The following is a 16033-nucleotide window of genomic DNA, read 5'->3' on the forward strand; positions in this document are numbered from 1 at the left end:
ACACTTTTCAAATAACTTAAAATAGGCCAAAATTATAAAACATCTGCAAATAAGTATTTTTATTGATACAGATCATTTGCATTTATTCAGGTTAATACAATCACGTGATGTCACACATCAATATCTCATTTAAAAAAAACGAAAATACAACAAATATACATGAAATAAATCATTAGTCTCATTATTTCTGTAATTCAGAAAATAACCCAAAAGATCAGCTGCTAAAATAAATCAATGTACCTTGAAATACAAAGAAAAATAGAAATGTAATAGATGAAAAGGTAAGCATCTGTGCTGGTAAAATGTATGATTGAATTCAACATGGCAAACAGATATGGCTAAAGTGATAATAAATATGTGGTAGAATGTCTATTTTGTGCTGTTGAATGTGATAATTATTCTACAGGTTTGATCAGAGTCAGTCAACAGTAAGCCATTTGTTATTCAATCATTTTCTGTGAAATGCTGAAATGCACAAGCAGGTCTATACTTCAATATGAAGTTGAGTTCATAGATTCATCTTTGGCTTGCCTAACAAATAAACAAGCAGTCAACTTGTCCGACAATATCTCTACTTCCGCTGAATAGCTGATATTGTTGCTGGTGGATTGACTATTTCATAATGAAACTAGCACATTGGTAGATGTATGCACATTGGCAGATGCATGTACATCCCAAAGGACACCCTATCCCCTACATAGTGCACTACTTTTGGCCAGAGCCCTATTGGGACTCAAACATTGACTTCCTAGGGCTGCTGTTGGTACTGGCCCTCTGTGGCGGTGTAAAAGTCATCTAGGACACTCTGGATGTAGTCAAATGTAGGCCTGTCGTCTGGCTTGCTCTTCCAACAACTGGTCATGATGTCATAGAGCTCGTTGGGACAGTTCTCAGGGCGGGGCATTCTATAACCTCTCTGCACTGAAGTCATCACCTCACCATTACTCATCCCTTGAAAAAGGAAAAAGGGAACAGAAAGATTCAGTGAGACGAAGCAGATACTCTGAAATGCAGGTCGACCCAAATTGAGAAAAAAAAGCAAATGTGACCAATTCTTATTTCTGTGGGGAAAATGGTTGATCAATAGCGGAAAAAAATACAAATAAAAAATACAAATAAAGTCAGCAGGTATTTGGTATTTCCTAACGCATCACAATAAATAACATCAAACCAAATACAGGGTCCTTCTCTGGAGAATACCACTCAATGATCTCATGCAATATCTGTCATTAGCCAGCAGATGGCGATAAATATATGTTAACGCCTATTATTCCGTTAATTCAAACTCTATATTTGGCAGCATATCGTGGGGAAATCAGGCTTGAGTAGCTAGTCTTAAATATGAAAGTATCGTGTGTGTTTATGTGTATAAGGTTGCATGTAATTACCTGGGTAAGGTATTTTTCCATAGGTAATGATTTCATACAGGAGGACTCCAAAGGACCACATGTCTGATTTGATAGTGAAGGATCCATAGTTGATGGCCTCTGGTGCTGTCCACTTGATGGGAAACTTTGCACCTGTAATGGGCAAACACTCACATATTCAGAGGACGGAATAGTTTGACACTTATCTGCCTAACCAACCAACCAAGGTACAATTAAGTCGCTCTGGATAAGAGCGTCTGCTAAATGACTTAAATGTAAATGTAAATTATATACACTAGTACATGTTTGGACTGCTGACAGAAGCATTCTTGTGTAACGGATGTGAAACGGCTAGCTAGTTATCGGTGACGTCACTTGCTCTGAGACCTTGAAGTAGTGGTTCCCCTTGCTCTGCAAGGGCCACGGCTTTTGTGGAGCGATGGGTAACGATGCTTCGTGGGTGACTGTTGTTGATGTGTGCAGAGGGTCCCTGGTTTGCGCCCGGGTATGGGCGAGGGGACGGTCTAAAGTTATACTGTTACTTATACTGTTACTGTTACTTGTACAAACCAATATGCAATGATAACCAGTTTGCTTCTAGCATGTTTACATTGCTGATATGTACCTCTACTTCCTCATTGGCATAACAAAAAACAAACACACTATGCAAAGCCTGATCCAAGTCCCTTAGATAAACATCAACATCATGTCCCTCAGCGGTACTAGTCTCTACAGATACGATCTTACAAAATATACACAATTACACTACTGTAATAACTCTAGAGAGCAACAGGGAATTTCTCTATACTGTCTTGCTCAGCCAAAGATGTGACACTAGACAAATCATTTTGGGAAAAACTCATGATGCATAATTAATCAGTCATGAATGTTATCACATGAATCACACATATGTATAACAGTATGGCCAAAGTACAGTATTAATATTGTACTATCTAATTCTAGCATGCACAGACGGAAGGCTCACCCTCTCTGGCTGTGTACTGGTCATCTTCTATAACTCTAGCAAGGCCAAAGTCAGCTATTTTACACAGCAAACTCTCAGACACCAGGACATTGGCTGTTCTCAGGTCACGGTGGATGTAGTTCTTCTTCTCAATGTAAGCCATTCCCTCCGCAATCTGAAAATTGATGAAAGTTCCCCTCAGAGATTAATAAAGTACCTATCTATCTGAGATGAAACTCAATTCAGCATTCGACCCAAATTAGTCAAACCTTCCGACTGACTTGTGTCGTTTCGTTCCCATAAAACAGTACTGAAAATGGTTAATAACTAGACTTCTCTTCTGACAAAAATTCAGTATGGCAAATGTGCAATGCTGCACAACATGCACCACATGACCAAAGGTCTGTGGACACCTGCTCGTCAAACATCTCATTCCCCGTTCTGCCAGTCACACTCTCTTAAAGTTCCCCAAAGCACACACATCCCTGGGTCGCTCCTCTTTTCAGTTCGCTGCAACTAGTGACTGGCACGAGCTGCAAAAAACACTCAAACTGGACCGTTTTATCTCCATCTCTTCATTCAAAGACTCAATCATGGACACTCTTACTGACTGTTGTAGCTGCTTCGCGTGATGTATTGTTGTCTCTACCTTCTTGCCATTTGTGCTGTTGTCTCTGCCCAATAATGTTTCTACCATGTTTTCTGCTGCTACCATGTTGTTCTGCTGCCATGTTGGGTTGCTACCATGCTGTGTTTTCATGTGTTGCTGCCATGCTATGTTGTTGTCTTAGGTCTCTCTTTATGTAGTGTTGTGGTGTCTCTCTTGTCGTGATGTGTGTTTTGTCCTATGTTTTTTTTTATTTTTTTTTTATGAATCCCTGTCCACGCAAGAGGCTTTTTGCCTCTTGGTAGACCACCATTGTACATAATAATTTGTTCTTAACTGACTTGCCTAGTTAAATAATGGTTTTATTTTTTTCTATAACATTCTCCACTCTTCTGGGAAGGCTTTCCGCTAGATGTTGGAACATTTCTGCGGGGACTTGCTTCCATTAAGCCACCAGCCGATGCTAGACATTGTATATGGTGATCTTAGGCTTGTGTGTGGCTGCTCGGCCATGGAAACCTATTTCATGAAGCTGGCAGTTTGGAACTCGGTAGTGTGTGTTACAACCGAGGACAGGTGATTTTTACACGCTACAAACTTCAGCACTCTGTGGTCCCGTTCCGTGAGCTTGTGTGGCCTACCACTTCGCGTCTGAGCCGTTGTTGCTCTTAGACGTTTCCACTTCACAATAACAGCACTTACAGTTGACCGGGGCAGCTCTAGCAGGGCAGAATTTTGATGACTGACTTGTTGGAAAGGTGGCATCCTATGACGGTGCCATGTTGAAAGTCTCTGAGCTCTTCAGTAAGGCCATTCTACTGCTAATGTTTGTCTATGGAGATTGTATGGCTGTGTGCTCGATTTTATACACCTGTCAGCAACTAGTGTGGCTGAAATAGCCGAATCCACTCATTTGAAGGGATGTCCACATACCTTTGTATACATAGAGTAGTTAATGTTTGTATTTTACCTCTTGGTAGAATTGAATTAGCTACCAACCATTTGACTTGGTTATTACTCAACAGGTTTAAGTGAGCTGGCTGAGTCCATTCTGGGAAAGGGTTGATCTGGTAATCAGACAATTGTTTCATTTCCCCAACTGCATCCTCTTTCACTTTGTCTAACACGTTGTGCAACTGTGGCTAGATGCAGTTTTCCCAATCCTGAACTGACCACACCTCTCAGTCAATCCACAAAGACTTGATTAAAGTTCATTAGGAATTTCTATTGAACTAATTAGTATCTCAAGTGTACTGATCTACATGGAATGAGGTATATTCCTTTCAAAATGTGTGACCTTTTTTTAGGTAGTTTACTTCTTTGGGGAGGCATGTTATCAATGGTACCTTATGGATCATCATTTTGTGTATTGACTGTTTGGTTGAATCACATTTCTTATACTTCCATGAGGCGCATACTTTAATAGGCGTGTGTGAGGCACCACAGGATGGTCTTCACTTGTCACTTCTATGTTCTTAGTTTGTTGCAACTCATTTGGAAAGTACTTCACCAAATAGTATTTAGTTGCTATTCCTCTTTCTGGTTTACCAATGGAAAAACTGACATCATCATCTATTTCTTAAGTGGAAATGTCTGTAAAGTTGAGCAATAATCTCAATCCTTGTGACATATAGAGATGTAAAGAAGAACATGCATTACCTGTGCAGAGAAATCGATGAGCTTAGGTAGCTGAACTTTGCAGCCTACCTCACTTTTTAGGAAATCTAAGAGGCTACCTAAAAAAAGGAAAGAAACAAAATGGAGGAATAGAAATCAAACCAATGAAAATGTGCAAAGGTGACTTACAGAACACTTATATAACTTATGTAACATCAAATGGTGTGTATTGATGAAAACATGTCGGCAAAATGATTAGGAATTGGACATGAAGGGTGTTTTACCATTGGACATGTACTCTGTGATGATGTAGATGGGCTCGACCTTGGTGACGACGGCGTAGAGACGCACCAGTCTGTCGTGTTGCAGGGTCTTCATCAGGTTAGCCTCCTCCATGAAGGCCTCAGCTGACATGGTGCCTGGCTTCAGTGTCTTCACTGCCACCTTAGTCGTGTTGTTGTAGAACGCTGCAACAAGGAGGGATTTACACAGTATGAAGTATATAAAAATGTCTTCTGACCTCTAGGGCTATCTACTGTATTTGTTTGTCTTTTTATTTGAATGACATTTTGATTGGAAGATTTCACATAAACAGTTTCACACGATTAAGCAACAAGGGAACCAATGGCAGTGACATCGAGTAGTGAAGCGCAGTTCATACTCAATAAATAGAACGAAGGAATTAAGCTGTAACAGTTCAGAAAAAAACTGTTTGTTTGAGAGAGCTAAAAGTAGACAGCAGGAGCCTTGAGACAGATACATTTTCATGTTTCAGCTTCACTGCACTCTGAACAAACATCAACTGTAAGACGCCTCAGGGGAATGATGATAGAACTGCTAGAGAGACCATTGATTCAAAACAATAACTCTAAGTGTACGTCCCAAATGACAGCATATTCCCAATATAGTGTATTACTTTTGACCAGGGCCCATAGAGATTTGGTCAAAAGTAGTGCACTATGTAGGGAATAGGGTGCTATTTGGAATGCACATAATAAAATACAAGCTAGGGAGTTTCTCTGTATATATTACTGATTAACAAGGGGAGTTTCAGTACAAGTTTGAGCATTTTGAACCCTCCGTCCAGAATAGCATTCCTTTATCACATAAGTCTCCAACAATTTTATTGTTTCCACGGTGCTAGCTGAACAAGCACTGAACTTCATCCTAATCTAAGCCTCTTAATTCCTCGTTTTCATAGAGAAGAGGGGACTAAACTCTACAGAGACATAACAAATGCAAAGAGGTGAATGAGAGGAAACAGGACTGTCGACAGCTCCATCTGGCTGGCTGGCTCACTGTGCCATAGGAAAAGCCCTTAAAGCCAATGAGTTCAGAGAAAACAAAGGAAACATCTTGAGCGCCGTACAGGAGCCCCACAGTCCATTTGGATATTTGCAAAGATGACAACTTCCTGCAATTCATCAAGGCTGAGGTGCGGGAAGGGAGGACTTGAATAATAACAAAATCCAATGCAAATTCGAAGTCAGACATACTCACATTTCCTCTATAGATGCCTCTGATAACAGCACCAACAGTTCCTTGTACCAGTCCCATCCCTCCACTCTCTACGGCTGCTCACAATCTCATAGAGACAGTAGGATCAACATTTGACTGTCTGTCTGTCTCAGCTGCCCTAACCCTGATACAATTACACCACAATAAAGTGATACCATTCAAAAACTATGGAGAATTCTGACCAAAGGTCTGCCATGACTCATGCATCCACTTACATTACAATAAAGATGACTTACTAATTTGGGATATCTGATAATCACCACTACTATGTTCTTGGTGAAATGACACACAGTCACATACTGTACAACAGTGGTTCCTAACCAGTGGTACTAGGACCCCTGGGGGTACTTGGCCTATCCACAGGGGGTACTTAGGAAGACTCAAGAGACCATAGGCCTACTGATAAAATGTACATGAGGGGGTACCTCAGGGGTACTCCAGGCAGAGCAAAATCACGTTGGTGGTACAGTAACCGAAAAAGGTTGGGAACCACTGCTGTACACTTACACACACATACATAACACACTCCTCCAACAGACAGGGAGCATCTTTCGTTGACTCACCCATCCACACTTCACCAAATTGTCCGGCTCCTAGTTTCTTCACCATCTTGATGGACTCCTTGGAGATCTCCCAGGCATCTTTGTCCCATGGCTTCTGAGCTTTGGGTTTATCACAGGCCTTCTCCAGCTTTCGACAGAGACCATCCGATTGTTCTGGCAAGCACACAACAAACCAATGTTGAGACATAGCAGAGTGACATTACTATATTCTTTAGACAAGATATTCTTTATTTACTTTTAGTGAATAGAGAAGTTGAAAGTTTAAATCTGAAAGAAGCCAAGAAGAGTTTATGGACATAATTGGTCTAAGTGAAGAGTAATCAAGCAAGATACCACTAGGGTAGCCTAGTGGTTAGAGCGTTGGACTAGTAACCGGAAGGTTGCAAGTTCAAACCCCCGAGCTGGCAAGGTACAAATCTGTCGTTCTGCCCCTGAACAGGCAGTTAACCCACTGTTCCTAGGCCGTCATTGAAAATAAGATTTTGTTCTTAACTGACTTGCCTAGTAAAATAAAAATGTTTAAGTTTGTGTCATATTACAGGTGGGCTCCAATACAGTGGTACTCACTGTGATAATGTTTTATCATGCTGCCAATGTCAGGGAATGTGATTTTAGGAGAGATGTAGAAGCCTCCGTTATCCAGCGTGCGGATCTTATAATGTTTCACAGCGTCGGTCCCTTGGGCATCCACATCTCTGATAGACATGGAATAACTTCCTGGCGAAGAGAAACACAACATCGCAATTATACTCATATTCAGACATCCAAATACAATAGAGTGATTCATGGACCATCTATTTTCCTTAGAAAGACATAGTTTCTCCAGTGGGTCCTTACCCTTTGATGTCTCACTCTCACGAATGAGGTAAGATCCTGCTTTGTTTGCAGGCGCCAAAAGTTGTCTCTCTGCGTCCTTCCTTGTAATATCCTTAAAAAACCATCTACACAGAACAGAAAAACAATACTATAGTGACACAAATTAGAAATCCAATCTTCCCCTGAAATGAACGGAAAATAACAGCTACAGGATGTGCATCTATTAAGAGTGAATAGAAAACCTTGTTGGCTCTGAGAGGAATGTGTAAAAGTAATTGTGATGTCGACACTCACTCCTCTGTCTCCATGGTATTGGCCTCAGCAACATAATTGGAGGGTATGAACCCTTCCTTCTTAGAGGTCAGAGACTGAGCCTTCCACCATTCACCATGCCTGAGAACAGTTTTGATTCATATGATGTCAATAAAGGGCACAACAAGAATATACCTATTCAATGATGACACTATTATCTTTTTATAAAATGCTTGAACAAGCAATATTCCTCTTAGTCCTACATTGGATTGGTTTATGTATAAAATCCAACACACTCAAATATGGAGAACAGGCACTTACTCTTCAAGAACCTTAAGCCTTTCCCCCTTCTTGAATCCCAAATCGTCTTTGTGTTTTGCATCATATGGGTATAGTGCAATAACTATTTTACCAGACTCAGATTGCTCTGTGTGAGATAAGAGGGACAGTGGGAACATTTGTCTGCAATCAAATAGTATTGGAATAATGCACTGCACAATGCACTGCAGAAGAAATGGAACCACCATACAATATTTGCTCTGCATCAAATATTACTGTAATAATGTGCAATAAAGAAATACAACAAGCATACCTTCCATTTTCATGAACACCTGACCAGGCAGGAGACCTCCAGGAGGTGAGTTACTCTGTATCAAGAGATGATTTCAAATCACTACTCTGAACAGTAGTTTTCCAAATGTTGTTATGGTTTCATTGTGCTAATCTACGAACAGTAGTTTGGATCAAAGGATAATCTAAAGTGAACAGATGAAATAGAAAGAGAGAGAGAGAGAGTTAGAGAGAGAGAGAGAGAGAGAGAGAGAGAGAGAGTTAGAGAGAGAGAGAGAGAGAGTTAGAGAGAGAGAGAGAGAGAGAGAGAGAGAAAGAGAGAGAGAGAGAGAGAGAGAGAGAGAGAGAGAAAGAGAGAGAGAGAGAGAGGGCTGGAAATTTACATTTGTGCTATTGGGTCCATTTAAATAAAAACATTGATAATTTGGTAACTTTTTCAATTTTCAAAGATTCATTAATAACACACTTGAACCATTTGTGTCAATTGTTTCCAGGTCAGGGATTTTTTTGCAGTGATTACATTAGTAATCACTACAAGAATAATCACTACGAAATACTGTTTCCACTGACAGTACTACTTACTGTAGCATTTGGTTTACTGGAGGTGGGATCTCTCACATATACAGTTTGGTCAGGACGTACTGGCCGTTGGTTCTTGCCATCAAGCACACCTCCATTCAGACCGTCATTTAGCTTGGATTTTTTACAACCCATGGTGTCTGTTGGGAAAGACACAGAAGTTAACTTTTTTTCCATTGGTTAAAACCACAGATGGGCACATAGAATTTTGAGCAAAGCTTGCTATTCATCATTTCAATATTCCAACAAAATGCCCATGAAGGAATGAGTGGCGAGAAACCTAACCCAGATGATTATCAAGAAACAAAATCAAACATAGATAAACATTGACAGTGTGGCTGTGTGTGTGAGACCTACTGTACACATGACCACTGTTCATAAACACAAATGACTTATTAATACATACAGTAGCTGAGAGAAGTCCTGATAAATGTAATGGCTTGGGTCTATGTCATAATGACAGTGCACAACAGAGTTGACAATTAATCAAAGTGCACTGATCAGGATTCAACTGTGCCTATTTATTTGCCTTAACATTAACAGCACTGCAACCTAACACAGATCAAACCTCACTCGCTAATTTAACGTTTATATATTCACAAACATTAACAGTGTTTGTACATGGTCAAGTCCTGATAAGTCCTGATTTAAGTCCTGATTTGTTCGGCTTGGAAATTAAAAAGGGTTTCATATTCAGACCATGTACACATATCTGAGAAACAAGCCTGTAGGCACTAACTAGGGATATTTGAGTTAGGCTCTTTCTGTCTCAACAGCTGGGATCAGTTAGACATGATAGCTCAGGGGAGTTGAGGTCTTTACTGTACTACACTACAACACCACTTGATTCAGCGGGGATTGAAAATTAAGTTACATCTCAAAATAGAAGAGTGGGTTTTTATATATATATACAACCAGCAGTGGTTGTAAATCAGTATCTTTCTCTCTCTCTCTCACACACGCTCTTTCACACACACACACACACACACACACACACACACACACACATGTGCGTGGAGTTTGGAGCAGCAGTGGTTGAGTGTAACAACAATACTGTGAAGGTAACGATCTTAGATGTGTACATGCTTTTCTATGTACAGTACATTAATACCATAGACATACGATACAAGCCGCAGTTTGTATCCTACCGGAAGGAAACAGGGTTGTACAGCTGGTTCACTGATATCAGGGGCAACACATGATTTCCTGTGTCAAAACACATTTACTCCAATGACACTCCCATGACACTCCAATGCTCAGTGTCCAGGAGAATTCTCCAATGATTTCAGTTATAAGTTACAGATATCGTCTTATATCAAGAGCTACAAAATAATATGATTAACACAGTAGGCCTATCGTTTGATCTCAAACCAGTGGGTCACTGAAACTGAGGGAGGGAAAACATTTATTTGTTATGAACTATTCCAGTCAAAATTCAAATTGATTTTATCAGAGTGTGAGGTGTTTTCTTCCTTTGCTGTTTCCTCAAACTTCGGATCCCTAAAAAAATATTTATCCGTTTTTCTTTCTGGCCAACTAACAGCTTAAAGGCACACCATTCATTTGTCTTAGTCTTGTATTTCATTTACCCCAAATGGAAACCAGGTCAGAAACTATACTGAACAAAAATATAAATGCAACATGCAACAATTTCACAGATTTGACTGAGTTACAATTCATAGAAGGAAATCAGTATATTTAAATAAACTCATTAGGCCCTAATCTATGGATTTCACGTGACTTGGCAAGGGCACAGCCATGGGTGGGCCTGGGAGGGCATAGGCCCACCCACTTGGGAGCCAGGCCCAGCCAATCAGAATGAGTTTTCCCCCACAAAAGAGCTTTATTACAGACAGAAATAATCCTCAGCACCCCCTCAGACTACACCGCAGGTGAAGAAGCCGGATGTGGAGGTCCTGGGCTGACGTGGTTACACGTGGTCTGGGTTGAGAGAAATAAGCTTTTTGTGCATGTGGAACATTTCTAGGATCTTTTATTTCAGCTCAGGAAACATGGGACCAACACTTTACATGTTGCGTTTATATAATGGACGTCTGATTGTGAACCGTAGCATTTGGTTGTACTAATGCACTGTTGTTGGATGATATGGGCAATGCATTAGACCATTAAGCAAGATATCTGTGATAAGAAAACAACCCTGTTGGGTCCTTCGGGTCTCGGGCTCTGGCTGTCACAAGTGTTGAGGCTGATCTTGCCTGGTTATTTATACGACAGCCAGGAAATGGCTGCAGACAGCGTAGAAGAAGACAAATACAGAGGATATGTGCTACTGTGGCTTCGGTACACTTCCTCATTTGACCAGCCACTGTCTTTTGTCAGAAAAGTGAAAAACCCTCTGCATGTATTTCTGTCTGGTGTTATTTAGGTCAAGGAATATTCCATTTTCTATATGAGTTAAGTTGGTTAAACAGTGCAGAAAATGCAATTCCATTTAATAATGTTGAATACATAAAAACACACTTAGACCATGCCTCATACACTTTAGAGGGCACAGCCCGTGTGGGCGTGCACACGACAGGAATGTCCATCACACCATTGTGAAGTGTGAGCGGGGTGGTGATAGGAACCTATTGCATAGAAGTCTCCCACCGCAGACTTGTTGCCTCGGACAATGTATCACCGCTACTGGGATCAGGTTTACGAGGCAAGCTGCACAGTGCAGTCTACAGTTGAAATTCTTTCTTTAAAACACATACTTTGAGGTAATAATATGTCCACGCTTAAAACATCCCAACTTGAAAATACAGGCTACGCCAAGTTTGTACACACACCAATTTCTTTAGACAAAGGTTTCAGAACAATTTAAACTTGCGCACTAAACTATGTGGATCGTATCACGATTTTTTTTAACAGAAAAGGTGGACTATTTTGCCAAATAAACGGACTAGCCTAGTGTCTATAGAAATAAAAATGAAGTCATGCTTGATTTTCTTTTTAAACTGCTGATAACTTTTTTTTAAACAGCTAGGCTATAGAACAGAGGTGCAATGCCATAATGTAGGCTAGACTTACCTGTCAAATGTCACTAGTTATAGATGCGTTTTGGCCAAATAAAGAAAATAGTTGTAATCCGTAACTTTCGTATGTCTTGCTCTTCATTAGAGCCGAGAATGGACTGTCATAGACTGTTACATTCACCGAACACAATGAGGAAATTCATGTTAAATTGTCGGGATTTTTTTTTGTTACTGTAACTTCCTGGTACAATGTTCATTCGTCCAAAGTATTTGCATAATAGCGCACAACTGAACACATTTGAGTGTCCAACATCTTCAAACATCATGCTAATTACGCAGGTCGTTTGAGGTCAAAGTCATATATTTACTACATACCCTTTACCTTACACTTGGTTATTTGTTTTATAAAGTCAAAGGCACTACAATGTATGAAGTGGACAGAGGGGACATTGTGGAACTACTGCCTGTGTGTTGTTATTAGTGAGAAGCAGTATGACGAAGAGTCAGCCAAAACAATATATTAATTTCCCCAAAAGATACTAGAAATAAGGATGTGGCCATGTTTCTCTTGCAATTCTGCAGGGGCCAATATTCTTTTTCAAGCTAAAAAAATAGACAAAAAAACAAACAATCTAGTGACATCATAAGACATACTAAATAATATAATAGCTGTCTGAAAAACATGATAGTGTGATATGTGATTTTTATTGTCTGCTTAGATACGCATGCACTCTTCTTCGGTAGGCAGGCCCAGACCACTGGGCCCACACTGGTTGAATCAACGTTATTTCCACGTCATTTCAATTAAATTACATTGAACCAACATGGACTAGATGTTGAATTGACATCTATGCCCAGTGGGAGGCTTCAGTGTCATAGAGATATCTTAATAGCTATCAACACATCAGCTCAACTGATGCAGAATCAATAGGGTTTAACTGTTGGCCAGGCTGCAAACAGCAGGTCTGGTCACTGCTGTGATGCAGGGTGCCTGCCCAGCAGGTGCTGAGCTCATTAAGAGAGAGAGAGACACATATGTTGACCCAAGCATCACCGAGGCCAACTTCAACACGTCCTCCCTCAGCTGACTGTCTATTTGCTGAAGCCTGATGACCATGTCATATTTTCCAAGCACTGACTATGCGGATAAATACTTTGTTGAGGGAAAATGTACTTGATACAATTTTTATGTGTTGCCTCATCTAGCTATCTTAAGATGAATGCACAAATTGTAAATCACTCTGGATACGAGTGTCTGCTAAATGACTCAAATGTATATCCAGTGTGTAGCTAACATGTAAACGAAAATGTCCACACACAAAAAAAGCCAATGTTGAGAACAGGGCAAAGTAAGATGGCATGGTTAGCTTTAATACAATAGATCATCCAAGAAAATGTGTTCTTTAATCAAAATAAAGAGTAAAACATGTATCACTGCAAAACTGCCAAGGCTATTCTTGACAGAGTAGCCAGCACGTCTTCAAAATAGAAGAACTATTCTGTGCATTGACATGTAAGCTTCCATTTGGCTAGACCACACTGGTCTGACAGTAACAGTTGAGGCCACACACAGAGCCAGACTCCCCTAGACTCTGGTTATAGAGAATGAAACATACAAAGAACTAGACTCACTAACTCTAATATAAAATAAATAGGGGCCTAGTGCCATTATCTAATGTCAAGTAGTATCAATTGATCAACTGATGACTTGGGCTAATGTAGCTAGCTCTAAATACAGTGGCAAGAAAAAGTATAGTTCGGCCTAAATTGGTCATAAAATGTGATCTTATCTTCATCTAAGTCACAACAATAGACAAACACAGTCTGCTTAAACTAATAACACACAAACAATTATACATTTTCATGTCTTTATTGAACACACCGTGTAAACATTCACAGTGCAAAAAGTATGTGAACCCTTGGATTTAATATTTTTTTTATTTCACCTTTATTTAGCCAGGTAGGCCAGTTAAGAACAAGTTCTCATTAACAACTGCGACCTGGCCAAGATAAAGCAAAGCGACACAAACAACAACACAGAGTTACACATGGAATAAAGAAACGTATAACACAATAGAAAAATAGAAATTAACACTGGAGTGATAGATGTGCAGCAGATGATGTGCAAGTAGAAATACTGGTGTGCAAAATAGCAAAAAAGTAAATAAAAACAATATGGGGATGAGGTAGGTAGATTGGATGGGCTATTTACAGATGGGCCGTGTACAGCTGCAGCGATCGGTTAGCTGCTCAGATACTGTAGCTGTTGTTTAAAGTTAGTGAGGGAAATATAAGTCTCCAACTTCAGCAATTTGCTCCAGTCATTGGCAGCAGAGAACTGGGGCGGTTAGAGTGTTGGACTAGTAACTGAAAGGTTACAAGTTCGAATCCCCGAGCTGACAAGGTACAAATCTGTCGTTCTGCCCCTGTTCCTAGGCCGTCATTGAAAATAAGAATTTGTTCTTAACTGACTTGCCTAATTAAATAAATAAACTGGAAGGAAAGGCAGCCAAAGGAGGTGTTGGCTTTGGGGATGACCAGTGAGATATACCTGCTGGAGTGTGTGCTATGGGTGGGTGTTGTTATCATGAGCTGAGATAAGGCAGAGCATTACCTAGCAAAGACTTATGGATGACCTGGCAAAGTTGAGGATCGGTAGGATAGTCCGTTTTACGAGGGTATACAACTTTGTTGCAAAATGGGAAGTCGAATCTAGATTTAATTTTGGATTGGAGATGTTTAATGAGTCTGGAAGGAGAGTTTATAGTCTAGCCAGACACCTAGGTATTTGTAGTTGTCCACATATTCTAAGTCAGAACCGTCCAGAGTAGTGATGCTAGTAGGGCGGGCAGGTGCGTGCAGCGATCGTTTGAAAAGCATGCATTTAGTTTTATTAGCGTTAAATAACTGGTTGACCATCCTTTGGCAGCAATAACCTCAACCAAACGCTTTCTGTAGTTGCGGATTCAGACCTGTACAACGGTCAGGAGGAATTTTGAACCACTCCTCTTTACAAAACTGTTTCAGTTCATCAATATTCTTGGGATGTCTGGTGTGAACTGCTCTCGAGGTCATGCCACAGCATCTCAATTGGGTTGAGGTCAGGTGTATTTTCTTCAGTTGAAGTGTTGTTTAGTGTTTTACGTATCGTAGACTCGTCAACAGAGACGTTAGCATGTTCCAGAGATTTCTGTAAGTCTAGCTGACACCTCATTGAGCATTCTGCACTGTGCTCTTGCAGTCATCTTTGCAGGACCTCGACTCCTAGGGAGAGTAGCAACAGTGCTGAACTTTCTCCATTTTTAGACAATTTGTCTTACCGTGGACTGATGAACATCAAGGATTTTAGAGATACTTTTGTATCCCTTCCCAACTTTATGCATGTCTTCTGAGATCTATTTTGTTTGAGGCATGGTTCACATCAGGCAATGCTTCTTGTGAACAGCAAATTCAAATTTTGTGAATGTTTTTTAGAGAGCAGGACAGCTCTAACCAACATCTCCAATCTCGTCTCATTGATTGGACTCCAGGTTAGCTGACTCCTGACTCCAATTAGCTTTTGGAGAAGTCATTCGCCTCGGGTTCACCTACTTTTTTATTAGTTTAAGCACACTGTGTTTGCCTATTGTTGTGACTAAGTCACAACAATAGGCAAACACAGTGTGCTTAAACTAATAAAAAAGTAGGTGAACCCCGAGGCGAATGACTTCTCCAAAAGCTAATGAAGATCAGATCAAATTTTATGACCAATTTATGCAGAAATCCAGGTACTTCCAAAGGGTTCACATACTTTTTCTATACTCAGTATACTTCTTATCTTCTAATAACAGCAAACACGGACGTAGCTTTTTATAGTAGTAGATATGCAATAAAAGGCTATCGCTAGATCTCCCACTGCTAAGTAACCAGGTCAATGTGTTACCAAATAGGTGATGGTCTGCTTTGTTACACTGCTGATAAAATACATGATGGTGGCAGAATACAATATCAACGAGGTCTACAGTATGAGGCCTGTTCCTGCTCTGGGAGCCTGTGATCTGACAGTGTGAACACATACAGCCCCAGGCCACTGGATAGCAGAGCACAGTAATGGGATCTAAATAAAAAGGAGAAGTATGGTTATTCCCAAGAACACGTTCAGTACAGGCTCAGCAGGGCAGGCTGACGCCTGGCATCATCAGCTCTGACTACAGCTAAGTCCC

At 40.4% G+C, this 16033-nt stretch overlaps 1 protein-coding gene across 1 annotated transcript; it reads right to left on the reverse strand.

Annotated features, from left to right (window-relative positions):
• Window positions 1–32: 32 nt before the first annotated feature.
• LOC115114431 (tyrosine-protein kinase Lyn-like) lies at window positions 33–12042 on the reverse strand. Its single transcript, XM_029642665.2, has 13 exons — window positions 11887–12042; window positions 8857–8993; window positions 8297–8351; window positions 8026–8131; window positions 7747–7845; window positions 7474–7577; window positions 7204–7353; window positions 6637–6789; window positions 4840–5022; window positions 4598–4674; window positions 2353–2506; window positions 1389–1520; window positions 33–951 (listed from the first exon to the last, which is right to left on the reverse strand). Exons 2-13 carry the CDS (start codon window positions 8986–8988, stop codon window positions 749–751), a joined length of 1548 nt encoding a protein of 515 aa, XP_029498525.1. The 5' UTR covers window positions 8989–8993; window positions 11887–12042; the 3' UTR covers window positions 33–748.
• Between the last annotated feature and the right edge of the window lie 3991 nt (window positions 12043–16033).

This window comes from Oncorhynchus nerka, linkage group LG9b, assembly GCF_034236695.1.
Source record: "Oncorhynchus nerka isolate Pitt River linkage group LG9b, Oner_Uvic_2.0, whole genome shotgun sequence".
Classification (NCBI taxonomy): Eukaryota; Metazoa; Chordata; class Actinopteri; order Salmoniformes; family Salmonidae; genus Oncorhynchus; species Oncorhynchus nerka.

Coding starts and splice junctions, on each gene's coding strand:
- LOC115114431 (XM_029642665.2), bottom strand. CDS start 8,988: ATGGGTTGTAAAAAATCCAAGCTAAATGACGGTCTGAATGGAGGTGTG. Junction 7,354..7,473: donor TGAGAGTGAGACATCAAAGG/GTAAGGACCCAC, acceptor TCTCTTCGCCAG/GAAGTTATTCCATGTCTATC. Junction 1,521..2,352: donor CCAGTACACAGCCAGAGAGG/GTGAGCCTTCCG, acceptor TGCCCATTACAG/GTGCAAAGTTTCCCATCAAG.